At 34.1% G+C, this 21,578-nt stretch overlaps 1 protein-coding gene across 1 annotated transcript in view; it reads left to right on the top strand.

Moving 5' to 3' along the window:
• The first annotated feature begins 647 nt into the window (after positions 1-647).
• Positions 648-21,578, top strand: part of LOC111049354 (ankyrin-3) — a 64,874-nt gene continuing 43,943 nt past the window's right edge. Inside the window, exon 1 of the mRNA XM_039420156.1 lies at positions 648-674. Within this exon, the coding sequence (XP_039276090.1) occupies positions 648-674 (27 nt within the window). The remainder of the gene's footprint in view (positions 675-21,578) is intronic.

Raw genomic sequence — 21,578 nt, forward strand, 5'->3', positions numbered from 1 at the left:
TGATTTGATGTGATTTCCATTCATTTTAGTGTTGCCATAAATATTTATGATGATGTGAGAATTATAAAACTTGTTCAGATCAGTAAATAGTTGATTGAGCTGTGTTAAACTATGTTGTAGTTATTAATGAGTTTTGCTATATTTATCACCGATTTGAAATTAATTATTTGGGAATTATTAAAAATGTGCATTTTGAAGGCAGTATTAGTCAAATTTCAAATTCGTCTCTCTTTGTTACATATGTGCTCGTGAATCAGTTTCATGATTCATGAATTCAATGTGCTTTATTCAACATATTATTGTGTACATGAATCACGTTTTTATGAATTTACACAAACTTTTGCAAACTAAAGTTGAGCGACTGCAGAGAGTTCGTAGTTGGAACATGTGACATTCGGCGCAGTTTGTGCAAAATTCCATCCATTTAACAAGTAAAACTGGACTCTGGTACGAAGCCATGATTTGTGTTCCTTATTAAGCTACAATTGGCTGTTGTGCTCTGCTCGAGAACTCTAGAATATTGTGTGTGGGTAGTGACATACTTGGCTAAATTGCTCCAACCATTAGTAACAGTTCCAGGAGCCCGAAAGTATTTATCAATCTGTCCCTGTTTTTCGATTACTGCTTCATCACTTTTCGGCTCCAACATGTCCGCTTGCCAGCAGGAGTTGCAGGTAATTTTTCAAGTTAGCAATTTGTGGTATCTCAAGAGATTGGCATTCTTTCACACCCATCTTGTCTGATTCATGATGAGAGTAATTCGCGATCTCAAACTATTCTTTAACAAAATATTTATAAAGAGAATGTTTTTACAATAGAAATAGTATTAGGATAGAATTTGATTTGATTTGAGATCAAGAGATTGAAATTCGTTCACACTAATATCTCCTAATAACTCCAATCTCTTCACACCAATCTCTCTTTCCAATCTCTTAACACCAATCTCTCCTATAATTCACTAGAGGGCTCAACTATTCCTCAGCGAAAAATGGTAGTAATCAACCCTAAAATGAATTGCAATTAGAATAGAGTTGGGTATTAACTCAATATTCAGTTAGGTATTTATTTAGAGTTGGATATCATTTGTACTTCCCATCAATTTGATACTGCACCTCCTTTTATGGTTATGTGGTATCACCGTGTTGTAATTCCAGCGTTAATCGAGCAGTTGTTACTGAGCACTGAGGACTTCTCCAAGTAAATAGACAAGAAAATATTTATTATGTTTCCGGCTGAATAAACTATTTTCAATCAGTGAATATCACTGAAAATGAATGAATTCAATCAATGATTGAAAAGTCAGGTTGCTTGGATGGGAAGTTTGAAATGAAAACTGCTAATGCTGTTAAGCAGTAGTCTGTAGTTAGTTTCATAAAAGCCGTCTTTTGAATTAGTTATATTTGGTTGTTTGAGATGTGATAAAGTAGATATTTTGTTTTGTTATAATACAACTGTGGTACGTCAACTGACGTATACTACTTACTACATAAGACAGTGGGTAACTGTGTAAATTTGTCACCACTGAAAAGTCTTAATTTCAGATCCATATATTATTGTTCTAATTCTTTTCTTTCTGTTTTAGGTGAGTGTTGCTCCACGCTCGAACATAAATTTCCAAAACTGTGACCGTGAGTATTGTAACACCTTATAATACTCTTTTGCTTTTCTGTCAACATCTTTAAAATTAGTAATTTTCTTGACTTCCCAAAGATTCTTCTATTAAAACAGTTGGTTTATATGGAACATGCCCACGACTATAAGTACTGTTACTGTCACGCCTAAATCCAGTTCAATATTGCATTCAAAGTTTTAAGTCTGAGAAAAATAATTCTAATAGCAGATAAAAATTGGAACGAAATGCAATCTGAAAACAGCAGTATTTTAGGACAGATATCAAGAGATCCATTCAGATTCAGTTCGATTGGTAACCATTCAAAACCAATTATTATCAAGAAAATTTTCTTATTCCAAACCACCACTACAGTGAATATATTGTATATTTCAATTATCTTCTTACATCGCCTTATTTCCCGTTCTGGAGTTTTCAAAACGTATCCTTCAAGTATGAAACAATAATAATTTGTGGTCATTTTTCTTGCTTAGCTCATTTGTGGATGCTATCTGCTATGGGAAATTGATAACACCTGTTTGAAAATCATCATTCATAAAAATATTCTTATGTCTAACGATAATAATCATTGTCATCACACCAATACTCTTTTAAACATCTTTCGAAGACCATTATCACTTCTTAACATCCTATTTGGTATTCCGATTCATTGTGTTTTATGGTATCGAATCGTATCTATCGAATAACGATGGTTGTCACCTCGAGCATCATCATCATCATCAGCTGCACCATGAAGAGCATTCTGATCCTCGTATCCTCATTATCACTTCTTACCATCCTATCATTAGTACCCCATAGTCAATTATGGTTGTCATATTGAGCTCCATTATCATCAGCTCCACCATGACGTGCGTTTTCATAATCATCACATCATCATCAACTACATCATTATGAACATTATGATCATCATAATCATTTCCATCGTGATGAGCACTATGATATCATCATTAATAGAGAGGGGCCTGCAACCAAAAACATAGCTCTTGCTTTGGAACTACATAATAAAGTATTCATATGCAGTATTGCTATAGCCGCAGCACCCACTATGGCCAGACCCCACGCCGGACACAATAATAACGATAGGGTTGACTCGAACTGCAATTACCGACCAGATTGCGTCACCAAACAAATGCACTACAATCAGCCATCCAGCCGTCAATTCGAGACGTGAGATCAGCTGTTCTCAGGACAAAGGACTCCGTCAAATTCGACAACAACAACAAAGTACAATCGGAAACAACGATTCTGCTGCTGCAATCTACAACAAATTTGTTCGGGCAGGATGCTCTTCAGTGTGATTCACATAAAGCCGTCAGCATTCCTTGTGAATAGCATCAATGCTTTCCATTCAACCAATGCTGACAGTTGCAAGTTGATCCAGAAACAAGGTCAGACGGTCGTACGTTTACGGGCGACTGACATCATGCGCTGTGCTGCGCATTGTGTGAGCGGCTAAAAATAGTCAGTAAATGCCAGTAATTTCAGGTGAATTTTATTGTAGTTTTGTACAATGCTCAGGTGAATTAACGCCTACACCTGTATGTGTGGTTGTAGGCGCAATGTCAACCATAGCAGTATGTGAGAAGGTCATCATTTTCAAAATTACCCTAACTTTTATTTTTATTTTCTTGGTTTGTTCGATTTGCTTAATCACTCAAGTTATTTATTCAATAATGCATTGCTCTAGATCTGGATATAATTCACTTGCTACAACACGATCACTATGGGACAGGATGGAATGACAGTCATAATTATAGCCATCAAATTGGTTGGTGTATTTTGGTTCAGTTCCCCCTGATAGTAAAACAATTGAGTATAAAATTAGTGAATTTGAGAGATTTCGATTGTTCTGCTTCTCTTTGAAATGAAACAATTCATTAAGGAACATTTTACTGATCAATGCATAATATTAAATACGAGTGAAATATAACTTTCTCTAGAAAGCATAACCCAACTTTAATAAAACATTTATTGTCTCTCGTTGGAATTAGATTATTCATATACGATATTTTATACGAAGCTCCACTTGATCATCTTCAAATTCTCCTCAACCATCACAATATTTCATTCTTTTGCATGTGAACTTCATGTCTTCCTTGAATAATTCATCATTTCACACTCAAAAAAGTGTACATAAAGAAAGGTATGATCACTCAAGGGAGGCCTGTGTAGGAGTTATCAACAAACTCATACAGTAAGTAGTATAAGTAGTAGTGTAAGTAATAAAAGGTAAACCGATCCTTGAATATTTTTTTCTATTCCTCAATAATTAACCAGTGTACCAGGAAGTCAGTGTACCGTGGAAATTCTCCGCCCATCTGTAAACAAACCGGCAAAATGTGAGTGTTTCCACTACTTTGGCCCACTTTTCTCGGCAGGGTGCCTTCTGCCTTGTCGGGAAATTGGGGTTTGATCGGCTGCTTGGAAAATGGAGACAATCGCCAGTATCCAGCGGGCACTCTGCTGCTGTTGATTCACTTCAAACGGTCAGCTCTCCTTATCTATAACATTAACACTTCCCATTCAACCGGTGCTAACTGTCTGAAGTGAATCTTAAATAGCAAGTAGAGCGTATTTTGCTGCTCTGTCGGATGCCCGCCCCAGTCACAGCCACAGCTCCCGTTGTGTTCAAGTACCTCTTCACCATTTTTATAGTTCAGCTATTTATGGTAATTCAGTTTACCATAATGCTATGCAGAAAACAGACTACAATTTGAGTAAGAAAAACGCGATAAGCCCCGTTTGTCTGGTAGATTCACAGTGGGAGTAAACTTAAATTCGTGCCTTATTTACATTTTTCAATTATTTCGCACAATTCCTACAACCTGTACTCTCACTCTTTCAAAATGAAAACGATGAAGTAAAAATCTAGTATCATAAATATGGAGTCTGCTAAAAATCACTATGCATAATAAAGTATAGGTAAATAATGTGGGGTAGTGACTTTTCGATCATTCTTTACTTATCACTGTAACTCATAACAATAAATTATTATCAATAACGATCTTCAACTATATAACGTTAGAATTTTTTCCTTCTGTACTGAGTAGGCCTACTTGTTGAATTTAATACATTTCTGAAGTGAATCATTTATTGAAAACCTATTGCATTTCATGCAGAATCCATATTGTACGATATTGGTGTAAACCCTTATACGAGAATACAAGATTGTTTGAAAATTTCCAAGCTTGCAGGGCACTATATAGTAAAATCCATCTAATTAGTCTACAGAATAACCTGCAGTATCCAATGTAATATATATCCAACTATTCAACTATCGTGCCTCTAAAATTCCCTGCTTTGCTGCCTCTCTTGAATATTATCTTACCCCAATTTAACTGAAGAAACTACCTTATCCCAAATTCAAATTCAGTAGAAAATTAAGATTCACAAAACTCCTGTTGGAACTTGGTCCAACTTTCTCATTCTGATTACATCTCTGATCTCAAGCAGAGCTAACTACTTGATTTCCAACTGGCATGGCTTAAACCAGTATTGTAGATTATACCCACAAGTTTTGGTTGTACAATTATTATCGTCGACTTGCTTATGTGGAGTATAGATATTTCGAAACAGCACACTAGGGCACTAGGCCCAAGGATAGTATAATACTAGCCGTCAGGCTCGCTCGCCATATCCGTCTAACCAGGGGCCCCCTGGACCCCCGACTGGATCGTCAAAAAATGAGATCAGCGGGATCGCTTCGCTAACCTGCATTTTTCATTTGAGCATGCATCATTCCATCAGAAAGTCAAAGTACTGAGAAAACGCAAACACGTTGGAAAAACGCTGATTTTGGGCGTATCTTTGAAGAAATATTGAAGTCACCTCATCACAAAATTTTTAGACCCAAGCTCTGTACCAAATTTGAAAATTTTCTGTCTATTACTTGATGAAATAACTAAGAAAACGCAAAAAACGCTAATTTTGGGCGTATCTTAGGCGTTATTTCAAATTCCTTCTAACACAACATTATTACACCCCAGCTGAGCTTCTGTAGTAAATTTGAACATTTTCTGTTCATTTGTTCTCGATAAAGCTGAGAAAGCGCAAAAAACACTGGAAAAACGCAGATCTTGGGCGTATCTTTGGCGTTTTTTCAAATTCCTTCTATCACAACATTATTACACCCTAGCTGATCTTCTGTACTAAATTTGAACAATTTCTGTTCATTTATTCTCGATAAATCTGAGAAAAAGCAAAAAACGCTAATTTTGGGCGTATCTTTGACATTATTGCAAATTCCTTCTAACACAACATTATTACACCCTAGCTGAGCTTCTGTACTAAATTTGAACATTTTCTGTTCATTTGTTCTCGATAAAGCTAAAAAACGCTGGAAAAACGCAGATTTCGGGCGTATTTTTGGATTTTGTTTTCAAATCCGTTCTTAGTGCGCCTCTAAAGTAACAACCAAATTTGAACGTTTTTGGTCCGGTTGATTTTTAGTTCTGCGAGTGAGTGAGTCAGTCAGTGAGTGAGTGCCATTTCGCTTTTATATATATAGATTCTTGCACTAGCCTACTCTCAATATCATCAATTAAGAGAAATTAAAAAAAAACAAAATAATTCATAGTTTTATCTGCTATCTTGTGCGTGCCTATGAATGATTGTGTTTTTCATCCTTGCTTTTACATGTTCATGGAACAATCGGCAGCCAGCTGGTTTTTTTTCTAGCGAAGATGACGTCACTTTTATACAAATGTTATTGAGTTCAGATACAGCACCACTGAATATGGTAAATAATTGGAATTGGTAATCGAAATAGGTTAGGCATAAGGATTGCCGATATGACGTGAGCATAGTGGAGGGTTACAAAACATGTTCGTGTCTCCAGATAGCAGATGTCATCTGCGTGTTTCTTCTGACGCATAAGTACGTTCAACCACAGTAATTGGTCATATTATTGAATTCATTACTCTTATGTTTGACATGATAACTTACAATTAGGAACTCAATGGGAATAGTAATCCAAGTACAGAAGTATTGAACAATCAATATTTAAATATAGTTTTTATCTCATTTTCGTAATCAACTGAAATTCGGGTGATTTCTAAAATGTTTGAAATCCTTTTGCTCAATTCATCGCAATTTGTTTTACATGAGAAAAATCCTTTCTATTTCCCACCCAAAATGTTAATTGAATTCGTATCTAAAGACCTTATAAAACACTTCATTCACATGGGCTACTTTTTAAATTAATAAAACAATATAAAATCTTATAGTACCCTTTATTTAAAAAAAAACTTTAAAAACTATTAAACTATAAGTTTTTTGAAAATAAAGGGTGCTATAAGATTTTATTTTGTTTTACCAAAGAAAATTGCAAATAGAATCGTAAGAAATTGTTCCATTAATTTTCAAAACTGGTGCTATTATTTTCAAAAAATAATCAATTTCAGACAATACCAGATAATTATGGAGCATCTTTGTTTTATTGGGTTTCCCGAAAATTTAAGATGTTAAATTTATTTGATATTAATTGTTACAAAAATTATTTTTTTAAGATTTGGAAAGAAAATCGTTTAAAGTCATGAATAACGGATATAGGCTAGGATGCATTGAAGAAAAGAACCTTACCTACATTGATCAAATAGCTTACACCAATTTTACTTATAATTGCTAATTTTGCACCCATTTCATTACTATTTCTGATTTCAAATTAGAATATTGGCAAATATGACTTTTTTATTTGTTTTATTAATGAAAATATACAGAAGTATTTGAACAAACATAATTTTACCAAACTCGTACACTATGTTACAATTTAATAGCTGAATTTTAATAACTGAATGTAATAGATAACCCATCAGCTAATTCATATGCAGTGCATCAACTGAGTAATAGCTATTATGCTAATGACTGCAATTAAAGCCGATTGCAATGTGTCATTAGTAGTTGTGCTAAAATTAGACAAAAGTAGCTATTATTCAATTGAAACCGCCTTTTAGGCCAGTACAGTACAGCCGGCATTATTGTAGCGTGGCTGATTGCTCAATATTTGATTGGCGGTAGTATGAGTGAACGGAAGTTACACCATCATGCTTATAATGAGCAGTTATGTGTGTCATCTATGCAAATGCTCCTCAAATATTTTCAACTTACAGCCTTACATCTAATGTTCTAGTTTTGTTGGTAAACAAGGTTGTAAAATATTATAGCCTATCAATGACTAATCTTTGGCATTCGGAATATTTCATTAGCTCACGTTACAATTGAATTGAAAAATAATCCTATGAAATTTGTTGAATCAAAATTAGTTTATGTTTTTTTATTGGAATATAATTTAGACCAGCTAAACCTGAAAAGCCTATAATTACTCAAAAATTAGAAGAAAGATATTCAGTGTATTCTGTAGGATTTTTCATTTATTCATGGATTAATTCAGTGTTATTGAAGTTTACTAACGGTTGTCATCACCGTTTTATCGATAATAATACTGTGAAGAAGAATTTGAGCTAATCTGATATAGTAGAATCAAGTTTATGTGACCCTATGTAACCTTGAGGGACAAATAATATGGGTGATGAAAAGCCTCGATAAGGCAAGACTCATTACTTGAAATACCTGATCACAAATTATAAGACAAATCGTTCCATATCCTTCTGTACTACAATAGAAAAACACAATTTGTTGATAGGAAGATGAGCGACCCAAAGCTTCTTGATCCGACTTTATAATGGTTGATTTATAATGAATGTCTGGCTAGTCACATACCCGCATTCTTAGCTTCAGAAATCAAGTCAATTATTGACGCTGCATTGGACCTACCGTATATTATCAAGCATCACTTTCACCTCTTGCTTCTTCCTCCTCTCTTCCGCTCACCCACCTCGTCATACTCTATCCTCTTCTTTTTGTTCTCTTCATCCTTCTCTTCGCCGTCATGTTGACATTTAGTCACCAGTGAGCTGCCGGTAGGTCAATGACACTTAATAAGGTCAAATTGTAGTTCCTAGTCAAGCAAATTTCTACCTATAAATTTTATACTTTACTGAATACCTGGACAGTTTGTAATTGGCATTCCGTAATATTATTCAATCTTAATAAAAACGCTTTTAATCAATATTTGAAAGCAACTTTCTCTTCTCGTCTGTAAAAGTGTCTATGCCTATGGCACTTGGAAGTGTCCTTTTAGTTTTAATTACTGCTTTTAAATAATTATGATTGAATTTGGAAAATGAACTTCTAGTTTTGTCAAAAAAGTTGAATCTGTCCAAACGCCATCTGAAACTAAATTATCGTGTGTAACTGCAAAATTCCATAAAACACAATAATGATAATTTCACAAGTCATGAAGAATTTTCAAATTTATGATATCTATTCAGCAGCATGAACCCAATAACATTCGATTTCATACGCAGCCTATGTCTATATAAGAAAAACAAAAACCGTTTTCAAATTTAATGTAGGTGTAGGAAAAATGTTGTGTACATCACTTGAACAAAAGTGTTTTCCTAAGAAAACTTTTTCTTTTTGATAGCTTGATCCTTAAGCGATCCTTGATCGTGTCCTCGCGCGCCTCTCCACTAGGAAATACTGAAATGAAGTGCAACTAACGGGTGATTCTCATAGAACATAATCTCATGAGCTTATATCATTGTGGTAAATATCACTGTGAGGACAATATAGATGGTGATGATGGTTGAAGCTAAAAATAAGGTGTTTTTCACAATACAATGAGCATTGTTGTCAAGTGTACCTGGAAATCTATATGAGAGCGCTCTACCTAGTCTCAGATTTTAGAGAACAAAATTACGCCCAGAGGGATTATGAATTTTACATCTAGATTGTAATCGGGATATAATTATTGTTGATCAAATACATAATATGATCAAAATTGATTTTTTTCTTAAAATATCACTCATATTTGAAAAATTATAACTCAGTACTCATTGGAGATAGAGAGTTCCGAATGATCTCATTTCATTCAGAATTTTATGATCATAAAAAAGGCAATGCAAATTTTTCTGTCTGATCACTGATTTTGCCGGAAATAGCTGAAAACTGAAAAATGAACCTAAATACGAAATTTTTGGGCCACTCTGTATTAGCATAAGGGAATTTTAAATGGAGAATTCGGTTCTGGACTTCTCTTATGTATCCAAATAAAATATTAAAAAATCAGAACTACGATATAAATTGCAAGCAAACCCCCATTTTTATGTCTATATTGACTGGACTTTACTGTTCCCCAATATTTATATTTGTCAAATATTTGTTTAAATGTCAATAAATATTGATAAACATAATTTTTTAGAGTTTACTGAGACTGTGGTGTCGCATCACAGCGGAGACACAATAGTACCGGTAATGCTGGTTACACACTGGGCGGTTTCTGCCGCGGCGGCGAAACTGCCGTCGCCGCCTCGAAAAAAGGTTGAGCTTACACATTCAGCGGAAAAAATACAGCCAAACATCGAGCGGCAAAATTACCGCCACGTATAGTAGATCAGTAGCCAAAATAATTCTTGTAGTTCTTCATCGCAAATGTGTTGTGACTTCTCTGTTTCATGAGTGTTCAGTTAATTGTATTTTGCACATTTTTCAAAAGTATATATTATTAAGTGTTTCACTTAAAATAGAAAGGCAACAGCTTTTACCACTTTTGTTGTACCGTCGAAGGAAAAGAAGACAGCAGAGAAATCGCCTTGCTTGGATTCATTGAAATGAACATTTTTATTAAATCAACAGCGATATACAACATATTACAGTTTTTTCCTTGTCATCCAGAGTTTCAAAATCCCCCCTAATCTCCATACACACTTCCTTCCACGCATTCCTTGTTGCATCTCGATCCTTGAATATGTCGAGGGTTTTGTCCCACAAAACTGGCATCTGTTCTACAAATGAGATTAACAACTCATTGTCTTTCAACTTACTCATTTTCTCACATTCGTCAACCACAAACACTTAAAACAATATAAAATCTTATAGTACCCTTTATTTAAAAAAAAACTTTAAAAACTATTAAACTATAAGTTTTTTGAAAATAAAGGGTGCTATAAGATTTTATTTTGTTTTACCAAAGAAAATTGCAAATAGAATCGTAAGAAATTGTTCCATTAATTTTCAAAACTGGTGCTATTATTTTCAAAAAATAATCAATTTCAGACAATACCAGATAATTATGGAGCATCTTTGTTTTATTGGGTTTCCCGAAAATTTAAAATGTTAAATTTATTTGATATTAATTGTTACAAAAATTATTTTTTTAAGATTTGGAAAGAAAATCGTTTAAAGTCATGAATAACGGATATAGGCTAGGATGCATTGAAGAAAAGAACCTTACCTACATTGATCAAATAGCTTACACCAATTTTACTTATAATTGCTAATTTTGCACCCATTTCATTACTATTTCTGATTTCAAATTAGAATATTGGCAAATATGACTTTTTTATTTGTTTTATTAATGAAAATATACAGAAGTATTTGAACAAACATAATTTTACCAAACTCGTACACTATGTTACAATTTAATAGCTGAATTTTAATAACTGAATGTAATAGATAACCCATCAGCTAATTCATATGCAGTGCATCAACTGAGTAATAGCTATTATGCTAATGACTGCAATTAAAGCCGATTGCAATGTGTCATTAGTAGTTGTGCTAAAATTAGACAAAAGTAGCTATTATTCAATTGAAACCGCCTTTTAGGCCAGTACAGTACAGCCGGCATTATTGTAGCGTGGCTGATTGCTCAATATTTGATTGGCGGTAGTATGAGTGAACGGAAGTTACACCATCATGCTTATAATGAGCAGTTATGTGTGTCATCTATGCAAATGCTCCTCAAATATTTTCAACTTACAGCCTTACATCTAATGTTCTAGTTTTGTTGGTAAACAAGGTTGTAAAATATTATAGCCTATCAATGACTAATCTTTGGCATTCGGAATATTTCATTAGCTCACGTTACAATTGAATTGAAAAATAATCCTATGAAATTTGTTGAATCAAAATTAGTTTATGTTTTTTTTATTGGAATATAATTTAGACCAGCTAAACCTGAAAAGCCTATAATTACTCAAAAATTAGAAGAAAGATATTCAGTGTATTCTGTAGGATTTTTCATTTATTCATGGATTAATTCAGTGTTATTGAAGTTTACTAACGGTTGTCATCACCGTTTTATCGATAATAATACTGTGAAGAAGAATTTGAGCTAATCTGATATAGTAGAATCAAGTTTATGTGACCCTATGTAACCTTGAGGGACAAATAATATGGGTGATGAAAAGCCTCGATAAGGCAAGACTCATTACTTGAAATACCTGATCACAAATTATAAGACAAATCGTTCCATATCCTTCTGTACTACAATAGAAAAACACAATTTGTTGATAGGAAGATGAGCGACCCAAAGCTTCTTGATCCGACTTTATAATGGTTGATTTATAATGAATGTCTGGCTAGTCACATACCCGCATTCTTAGCTTCAGAAATCAAGTCAATTATTGACGCTGCATTGGACCTACCGTATATTATCAAGCATCACTTTCACCTCTTGCTTCTTCCTCCTCTCTTCCGCTCACCCACCTCGTCATACTCTATCCTCTTCTTTTTGTTCTCTTCATCCTTCTCTTCGCCGTCATGTTGACATTTAGTCACCAGTGAGCTGCCGGTAGGTCAATGACACTTAATAAGGTCAAATTGTAGTTCCTAGTCAAGCAAATTTCTACCTATAAATTTTATACTTTACTGAATACCTGGACAGTTTGTAATTGGCATTCCGTAATATTATTCAATCTTAATGAAAACGCTTTTAATCAATATTTGAAAGCAACTTTCTCTTCTCGTCTGTAAAAGTGTCTATGCCTATGGCACTTGGAAGTGTCCTTTTAGTTTTAATTACTGCTTTTAAATAATTATGATTGAATTTGGAAAATGAACTTCTAGTTTTGTCAAAAAAGTTGAATCTGTCCAAACGCCATCTGAAACTAAATTATCGTGTGTAACTGCAAAATTCCATAAAACACAATAATGACAATTTCACAAGTCCTGAAGAATTTTCAAATTTATGATATCTATTCAGCAGCATGAATCCAATAACATTCGATTTCATACGCAGCCTATGTCTATATAAGAAAAACAAAAACCGTTTTCAAATTTAATGTAGGTGTAGGAAAAATGTTGTGTACATCACTTGAACAAAAGTGCTTATTTTCCCTCGGGAAAATTTTCTTCCTCGGCTTGGCTCCAAACGTTTCTCATCAGGGAGGAAAAGTTTCACATTTCACCCTAAATTTGCAAATAACCATTGTTGCAGGCAATTTTTCTCCATGACAAAGTATTTTCTATGGCAATTCTAGCAAGAGACTAACTAATCTAACTAGTCTCTAGCAAGAGACTCTCTAACTAATTGCTAGATATGTATCGTCATGTTCCAGAAGAACTACAGTTCCAACTTTAACCATTAATTTTTTGAATATAAATCCCTTAGAAAACACATTCACCTTTAAATTTGCAATTTAAAATCATATTTGAATATAAGGTTTAGAAAAAACCGAGATTCCAATTATAAAAACTAAATTTACCTATAAAATTGAATGTACTCCCCAGGTTAAAGCCTAAAATTAATTTAATATACACACATCGATTTCTGGACACTGGACGTACGATTTTTTGCCGTCCTTATAAATTATATTCTACCAGATTGAACAGAACTTGGTAAACACATGATGTCATGTATTTGCCAAGTTATATTCAATCCAATAGAATTAAGGACGTCCTCACGCCCAAATATCGATGTGTAACTAGACATTGCAACTTGGATATTTGAACAAAATTTTGTTTTTGATTTATAAATGAAAATTTTCAACATTTCACTTCCTATCTCTTAAGGTGCGTACAGATATACGTGCCGCGAACATGAGCAATTCACTTTTAATCAGCTGACTATATCTGTATTTTTACAGAAACGGTATAAGACTTATATATAAAAAGCTTGGCATCAGCTGATTAAAAGTGAATTGCTCATGTTCGTGGCGCGTAAATCTGTACGCACCTTTACATGATCAGGATTACTTCCATAAAACCATAATGAACTTTGTTATTCTGAAAATGGATATTACGTCGCACAAATATCGGCAGACCAGCTGTTGCCCAGGACTCACGCACTAGGGCAGCTGGTGTCGTATGGTGAGATTCACTTTAAAATGTCACCATTCCTTATAAATAAGATAACATTTTCCAATTCAACCAATACTGTCAGATTGCAGCTGCTGTTTTTCAACAACAGATCCATTCCATTTCACGCAATATTGTTGGTGAGGGCACAAGGCACTACCCCCTAATTTTACTTACCTATTTCCGGTTCAGCTGCTAAATGCATGTTCTGATTAACTGGAGACTGATCGGCGTAATATCATGTTTTATAATGTGGTTTTGAATCGATTCTAGATTGGATAATGCATGGTAAAATACATCATTCATGATTTGTTTAATATGTTGAATATACATTTTAAATTATAGGTTACAATTTACATGTTCAGTAGTTCAGTATTAGGGGCCCACCAATATTTCCATGGAAGAATAATTTATTTCTCTTAATATTTTGTTTTAATATTCTACCCTTTCATTTATTTTTAGTGAGCATTCCTAAATGTGAAACTTAAATTGTAGCTGAATTTTTATTATTGTTGTATGTTTAAATGTGATTTGAGGACTAGAGATAAGATCTTGTCAATGAGGGCAAGTGCTTGTTTGATGATATATACCGTACACTTGAATATACTTCATAGACATATGAATATATACCGATAAAGAAAATAAAAGTGATAATCCTACAAAACAATTAATTCAATTGAAAGGTTGGTGCCTATAAAGACATATTGTACCATACTAGGAAGTTGAGATTTCTTACAAATCTTTCTATGCAAAGGCATTGATCCTCACTTATATCACTTATACATCACTTGCACATCCTCACTTACACGCATCATTCAGAACTTATTAAATTTAGATATTACTTCATCAGTATAATAATTCATTATTGCCATCTCTTTTTAATGAAAATATATGGAAAATAGTGCTGTAATCCAATTGTCGCAACTGTAAACATAATATTTGTTACATGTGTGGTTAATAAATACTACTGGGATGTGGGATGCAAAACTTGTTTTCTTTCTACCTCTTCAATTGATCCAAATTGTGGCCAGTGTTGCAACGGAGGTTGAAATTGATAATGATAGGCTACTGTTTGTTATAATAAGTCGAAAATGTAATAGATTTCTGTTATGAAACAGTAATTTTACAATTTCACTATCTAAATAAGTCGGTTACATTTTGTAAGAGTTATATTACCAGTACAGTTTTCATTCAAGAACTGGATTTTTTGAGCTAGTATCACAATGTCTGAGGACAAATTTAATACATTATAAGCATAATAAAATAAATTCCTCTCTTATAACGTTTAATCTTGAAGGAAAAACTGTACAACTAGTATTAAATACCTAGTATTATACTTACACTATATTATACAGATTATAGGCTCCAGTATAATTTATGAGGCTCACTAACTAATCTCAGATACTGTATGAAGTAGCTACTCAAATAAATCTCTTAGATACATATGAAATTTGCATCTCTTTGAAGTCAATATTATTCATTGTACAGTAGTATAAAAATTTGATCGGTGTTCTGATTTAAAAGGCATCAGGGCTTGTCTGCATGGAACGTCAGAGTTCGTGCGTAGAGCGTAGTAGCTCTCATTGATAAATTGGCACGGCTCAACTTATCTTTACTACTGTTTTTAATGATGAAACACATTGTTGAACAGAGTCTACACGTGCATAAAGTGTCTGGGAATGGGAATAGAAGCTAGGGGCAAATCGGCTACTTCCTCTGACTGCTGATGGTAAACAGTACGCGGTTGATGGGCAATGTTGGAGGGATTGCAAACCAGCTACTGCAATATCATCTCAGCAATCATTCAATCTTTTCAAGCAGATAATCTGAGATAAAATATGAAGTTTTTCATTCGATTGTTATTCTACTACAGAAAAGAAACATAGTTCTTATAAATTCTTCCAATATACTTGAAAAGTCTAACCTGTTGCATAAAATGAGATAAAAGTGAAATGATTTATCAAGTTCTGATACAATCATTCATTACTTATATTTGATTCACGAGATAGACATTAAAACTGTAACTTCTTAATATAAATATGGTCTTTATTATTTCTAAAAGCATCCACTAGGCACTATTTTCAGTGTATGTGATACTATATTTCTGCAAACCCCTTTCAAAATACATGATCCAAGTGCTGTCTGTCAAGTAGAAGAACTTGCATTATTTTTCAAGTTGAAATGAAGAACTTATTGTTGATCAATCAGCTTCATATCACAATACCTCGAAAGAATTCAATGGTATCCTAGTATGAGGTCTTTTTTGTCTGCGTAGTGATCAATAACAGCACTATAGAGAGATTCACTTCAAGCTGTCAGCTTAGCTTATAAGTAATATCAAAGTTTCCCATTGAACTAATGCTGACAGTTTCGAGTGCAAAGTGAGATTCACTTGAAGCCGTCACCACTACTTAATAAATAGTACCGAAGCTTCGCATTCAACAAATGATGACTGTTTGAAATGATACTCGCTATAGATGACTCGATTTGTAAAGCTGGAATCGTCGCTCACATTTGAAGCAGTATTTGCTCAAACCCACATGAGTGATTGGCAAACATCTTTTTACGCCAATGAATGCCCTTGACACTGATGCTTCTATTACTATTGATGATGGCCGATGTTGATGATGATTGTGATGGATTAGTGATGATGATGATGATGCTTCTATTACTATTGATGATGGTCGATGTTGATGATGATGATGATGATGGATTAAGGATGATGAAAAGGAGTGTAGTGTAGTGATGCAATTCCTTTCATCTACTGTTCGAACAACTTTTTATTTTCGTCTCGTTTATCGGACTTCGGTCCGCTTTGCTTCCATTTATGGACTTGTTATTGGTGGACATGGTAAGGACAGAAGAGGAGACAGTCCTTAGTCTCGCCGACACTGGTGACCAGAAAAAATGGAAAAATATATAACGGGCTTGATGTCGCATTCGCTTTTCGAGTGAAGGTCATCTGCTAGAAAGGGCACACGGTGACTGGCATTGAAAGTTGTTGGATTTTGTTGAAAACTGAGGAGTTGCGATGTATGAGGAGCAGATGAACCTACTGTATCAAACCAATGAAAGTACTTTATTTTGCTATTCTGAACACTCTCTTTCTGTAGCTTGATAACTTAATTTACTTCTGTATCACTAATTGAGAAATTTCAAAACGTTGTTCAAGTGGCCACTTCTAAGTATGAATAAATTGAGAAATACTTATGTTCTACTCATGCCTCAAATCGTCAGGACAATAGAGTTCTATTGAGACTCTATGTGAAAACACTACAAAAGTCATGCATGTGTATGAAAAATGAGAATATCTTATGAGTGGATGAGTATGTTTTGCAGTAAATGAATTTCATGCAGTCTACTTCATCAAATTTAATACATGCCCTATAAATGTTGTAAGAATGAAAATCTTGAGTAAAATAGACGTGATCAATTCATTACTAAATTAAGATAATTCAGTTACTCCCATTTTATTTATCCCTGTATTTGTTCATTAAAATACGGTTGTATTTGTCATTTTTGAAAAAATATTAAAAAATATCTTTGAACAGAAGGGAGTTATTGAAAATGTTCACTAAATCCAGTGTCTACTAGGATTGGTTTCACTTTCGAGGTGATTTCACATAAAAATTTTGATTCCATACTTAACTTATTTAGTATGTCTCCAATAATCTGCTTGTTTGTAATAGCTTCCTAGAGACTCTTATCAGAGTATAAGAATTTCCAAAGCATTCATGAACATATATCACAATTCACAAAGAAAAGATTGAAACACACAGGAACAGATGATAGAGAGGCTACACTCATACTCCTGCCTGTTATAGAAGACTCCACCTATTAGCAAACTAAATTCCTTCCCATAAACGGAGATTTTCAAAATTTTTCCAGTCGGGGAACCACTGTGAATTAGTAAAGTGCACTCTCATAAGTGAATGGGTTTAGTTAAGTAATTGAATTCCAAATTTAATCTTTGTCATAACGTGATTGGATTTGATATTTTTATATCGCTGGCTTTCAATCGCATGAGATCTTGTCATCAATAGCAAAATCAATTGGTTGCAATCAATGTACCTACAATAGTATTTTCCCTGGTTGCAATTGCATTCTAATTCCCTTGGTTGCAATAATAGTTTTCGCTTTTTTCGTATCCAATATCATGAAAGTTAAGACGTTCGAACAAAACTCGCAGTTGTCAAAAAACGTCAGATTCAATTCGATGTCAAGCAGCAATTATGATGAGACAGTGAGGGCAGAGAACGTTGATGTGTCATCGCCGCGAATTGCCAGTTGACCTTGACGCTAGTTAGAGGTCACTTCATTAGCTAATCGGATACCCTTTCTTTTGCGTTTTGACTGCTGCTGCACGCCAAAGAAAAGCAGTCACGTCGTTTATTAGGTCATTTTTTTCATTTGGTGTATGGGTGCGATTCTGTTGTGACACTGAAGAAGTGAGGAGGAGGATGAGGAGGAGGAGAAGCCCACAATTCGATAAATTAACGACCATCTTCGTGATGATTCTATAGTGAGATTCAATTTAAACTGTCAGCATTGGTTGAAAGGGAATCGTCGAGTTTTATCTAAGAAGAATGTTGACAGTTGAAAATGAATCTGAGTATAGCTGTCATTGTGCGGCTTCTTTTCTCTTTCTCTTTGCTTTCTTCTTCTGTTTCTTGTTCTCCACTTTGCCGGGCCCTTTCGCTGCGACGACGCCCTTCGCTTCTTGCCTCTAATGAGGTCAAGGCTGACCTCATTCCTTCAGTCCTGACCTTTTAACCCCCTCCCCCCACCACCCACTCATGTCACCTGTCATGAGACCGCCACCTGTCTTACGACTGAGTGTTGACAGTTCACGTTTCTTTTGCTGCCATGTTACGAAGGTATGCGTTGTTTTGAAAAGAAAGGATATTAAATGTATGTTTTACTTTCTCCTTGACGGGAGCCTTTCAATTTGCATTAATAGTTCTTCGCCCATAGTGACATTCACTTCAAACTGTCAGCATTGTTTGAATGGAGAGCATCGATGTTTTCTGTGAAGAACGCTGACACTCAGTTGAATCACTCTGAGCTGGAAAGTGCTCAAGTTTTAATTGTTATCTTATTATGATAATTTCAAGTATTTCAGTAGATTACTTATCTTATATTCCAAGTATTTAATAGTTTAAATATTTGTACATGCCTTCCTATATAAAATTAATGATAAATCTGATTTTATAAATTCCAATCAACCCATCAAAACCTTATAAGTTGGGACCTAGTTTGATCAATCTCGTTTCCACTCACAGGTAACCTCCTTCTTCCATCAGTTATACATTATTCTGTTTAGATATTCATAGATCCTATGTTATGTTAATCAAGAAGAAGAGTCGTTGAATAATATTCAATTTTAATCAGGTATTTGGGGTATTTTTTCATGGTTCTCTATAACTTTCTCCTAATAAATTATATTCAAGCATATAGGCACATTCTTTTCTTTGCATCTCTGTTTCTGTGATGTTCTTGTTGGTACCTAGTGTAAGTGTAATGATGCAATTGTAAAGATTGCAATTCTTGATACATTATGAGATGGACGCGTTTAAAATAATAGCATTTGATAACCTGTCTTACATAAGAAACTTTCCTCTTTGTTCTTTGATTTCGGATTATCCTTCTCATTAGATTTTTATCAAATTCCATCAAACTTCTGATCAAGAATTGTAGTATGAAGAATGAATACTGATTGTTCGAGTGTTTGAATTGAAACTGATTGTTATCGAACAATGAAGTGCCTCTCTCTATACCATTGACTAGAGTTGTTGCTTATGAAACAATATTTCATCATTGGAACATGAATAGAATTCAACATATCAATAATTTGTGAAGTCATTCTTGAAAGAGCAGGAATATGAATTTTCTAAATAAATATAAAAAATCAATTATTGGTAGGCCTATTGAAAAAGCCTCATGAATTCAACTTCTCTTTCAATTTAAATTTCTACTTGTTATTGATGTAGTTACACAATTTTTACTCAAATAGAACTCCAGTCATTCTTGAAAAGCTGAGATATTAATTTTCTTAATAAATTATAAATGAAGAAAACACATTTATCGGTACTTAAAAATCTCGTAGATTCAACTTCTCTTTTAATTATTTAAATTTCCACTTGTTATTGAATGTGATTTCCCAATTAAAACTCTTTTTACTCTTTTGAATGCAAAAAATCAGGTCTTAACTATCAAGCAAAAAGAAATTTATCGTCACCTACATTGGAAAAGTTACCTTATTGCTACTGCGATCTACCGGCAAAATTGAGAAGTAACATCATTTTACATTGATGACCAATCAGGAGAGAGTAGGCGCAGCTTGGAGGTAATGTCTGTGGACGTGTTATCTGAATCTGATTCGTGATTGATTCTACGTCTTCATTATCTCCTACCCATAAAATACAAATGCTAACAAATCCATCTACTCTTGCGTATATTCTCGTCTCTTTCCATATTCTGTTTTCTAACTGTTTTTATCTATTACACTTGAAATTAATACTCAGATAATCAAGTGATAAATATATTTACTGATAGGCTATGTCAAGCAATCCAGACGATGTTTAACAGAATCTCCATCAAAATATTTTTGAACAAAAGATGCACTGCTTCAATAAAACCACCGTAGTAATTTGAACTTATTCGAAATTTCCAATAATCATGAAATATATAATATTATTAAATTATAATTGAAGTGTTTTCCCCATATCAATCTTAAATCATGAATCAACTTTCTAATTTATAACTTTTCGGTTTCGAAGTGGTGTTGTTTTTTGTATTTTTCAGTGTTGATTCAGTAAAAAGTAACTTTTTAGATCATCAGTGAAAACTTTACTTTTCTTCGGTCGTATGCGCTGCGTATTAGTGTTGTTTTCTTATTTATTGTTTGATTATAAATGATAATTTTATTTCAAAAACAAACAATATTCCCTTTTCAATTTATGTGGGGCGTATTGATCACAGGGCACCCAAAACATCTCAAGTGGGTGTCCAAAATACTTCAAAGTGCATTCTTTTTCTTTTTTTCTGTTCTCAAGTGTAGTGTAACTTATGTTATTTCGATAACTGTATACAAAACGTACATCAAGCAGTATACACAGCTACTAGATTGATTATGTTCATCTTACACTTGTTACAAAAATAGAGTGTTTGTTAATGTTGTTTTGAAGCACTTCACCAAACTATTTTCCCCTCATTCCCTCAAGATAACACCCCTTCTCAGGCTAGATCCCCCCACCGCTACCCTAATACTCAGTGGATTACTTCCACTTTCAGTCCATGTTAACATGTAACACAGATTCAGAGGTGAGCTTTGAGTGAAGTTGAGAGCGCCTCACGAATATTCTATTAATACAGGCCTAGTATTGATTTCTGTCAGGAGTGTAGCAAGGATGGATACACTACTTTACTTTGTTTTCTACAAATCAGCGGTGAGAGCTTGCTCCTCTCTCTCATTTCAATACCTTTGTTGACAAGTTGATGTAAACACTGCTCTACTGCTTGTCACCTTGTCACCTCTCCCTCTCTGTACTCTGTTGCTGCTCTTTCATGCTTGAAGGCGGACACTTCCTTCTTTGGCCGTATTAGTTTCGTTACCGGATTAGACTACCATTGTCAAACTTGCAACTCCCAAAAGTCGTCGTTTATAACGTCATTTGTACTTGGTTTTGTTTGTGAACGATCTCATTACATTCAATATACTGTAGTTAATATCAATGCTATTTTTCACATTATCTTCTATTTCTCATTCTTTTACCATTTTTCCTGTCTTGTCTATTCCCACTTCCCCTCTTTC

Source organism: Nilaparvata lugens, chromosome 2 (assembly GCF_014356525.2).
Source record: "Nilaparvata lugens isolate BPH chromosome 2, ASM1435652v1, whole genome shotgun sequence".
NCBI classification, from domain to species: Eukaryota; Metazoa; Arthropoda; class Insecta; order Hemiptera; family Delphacidae; genus Nilaparvata; species Nilaparvata lugens.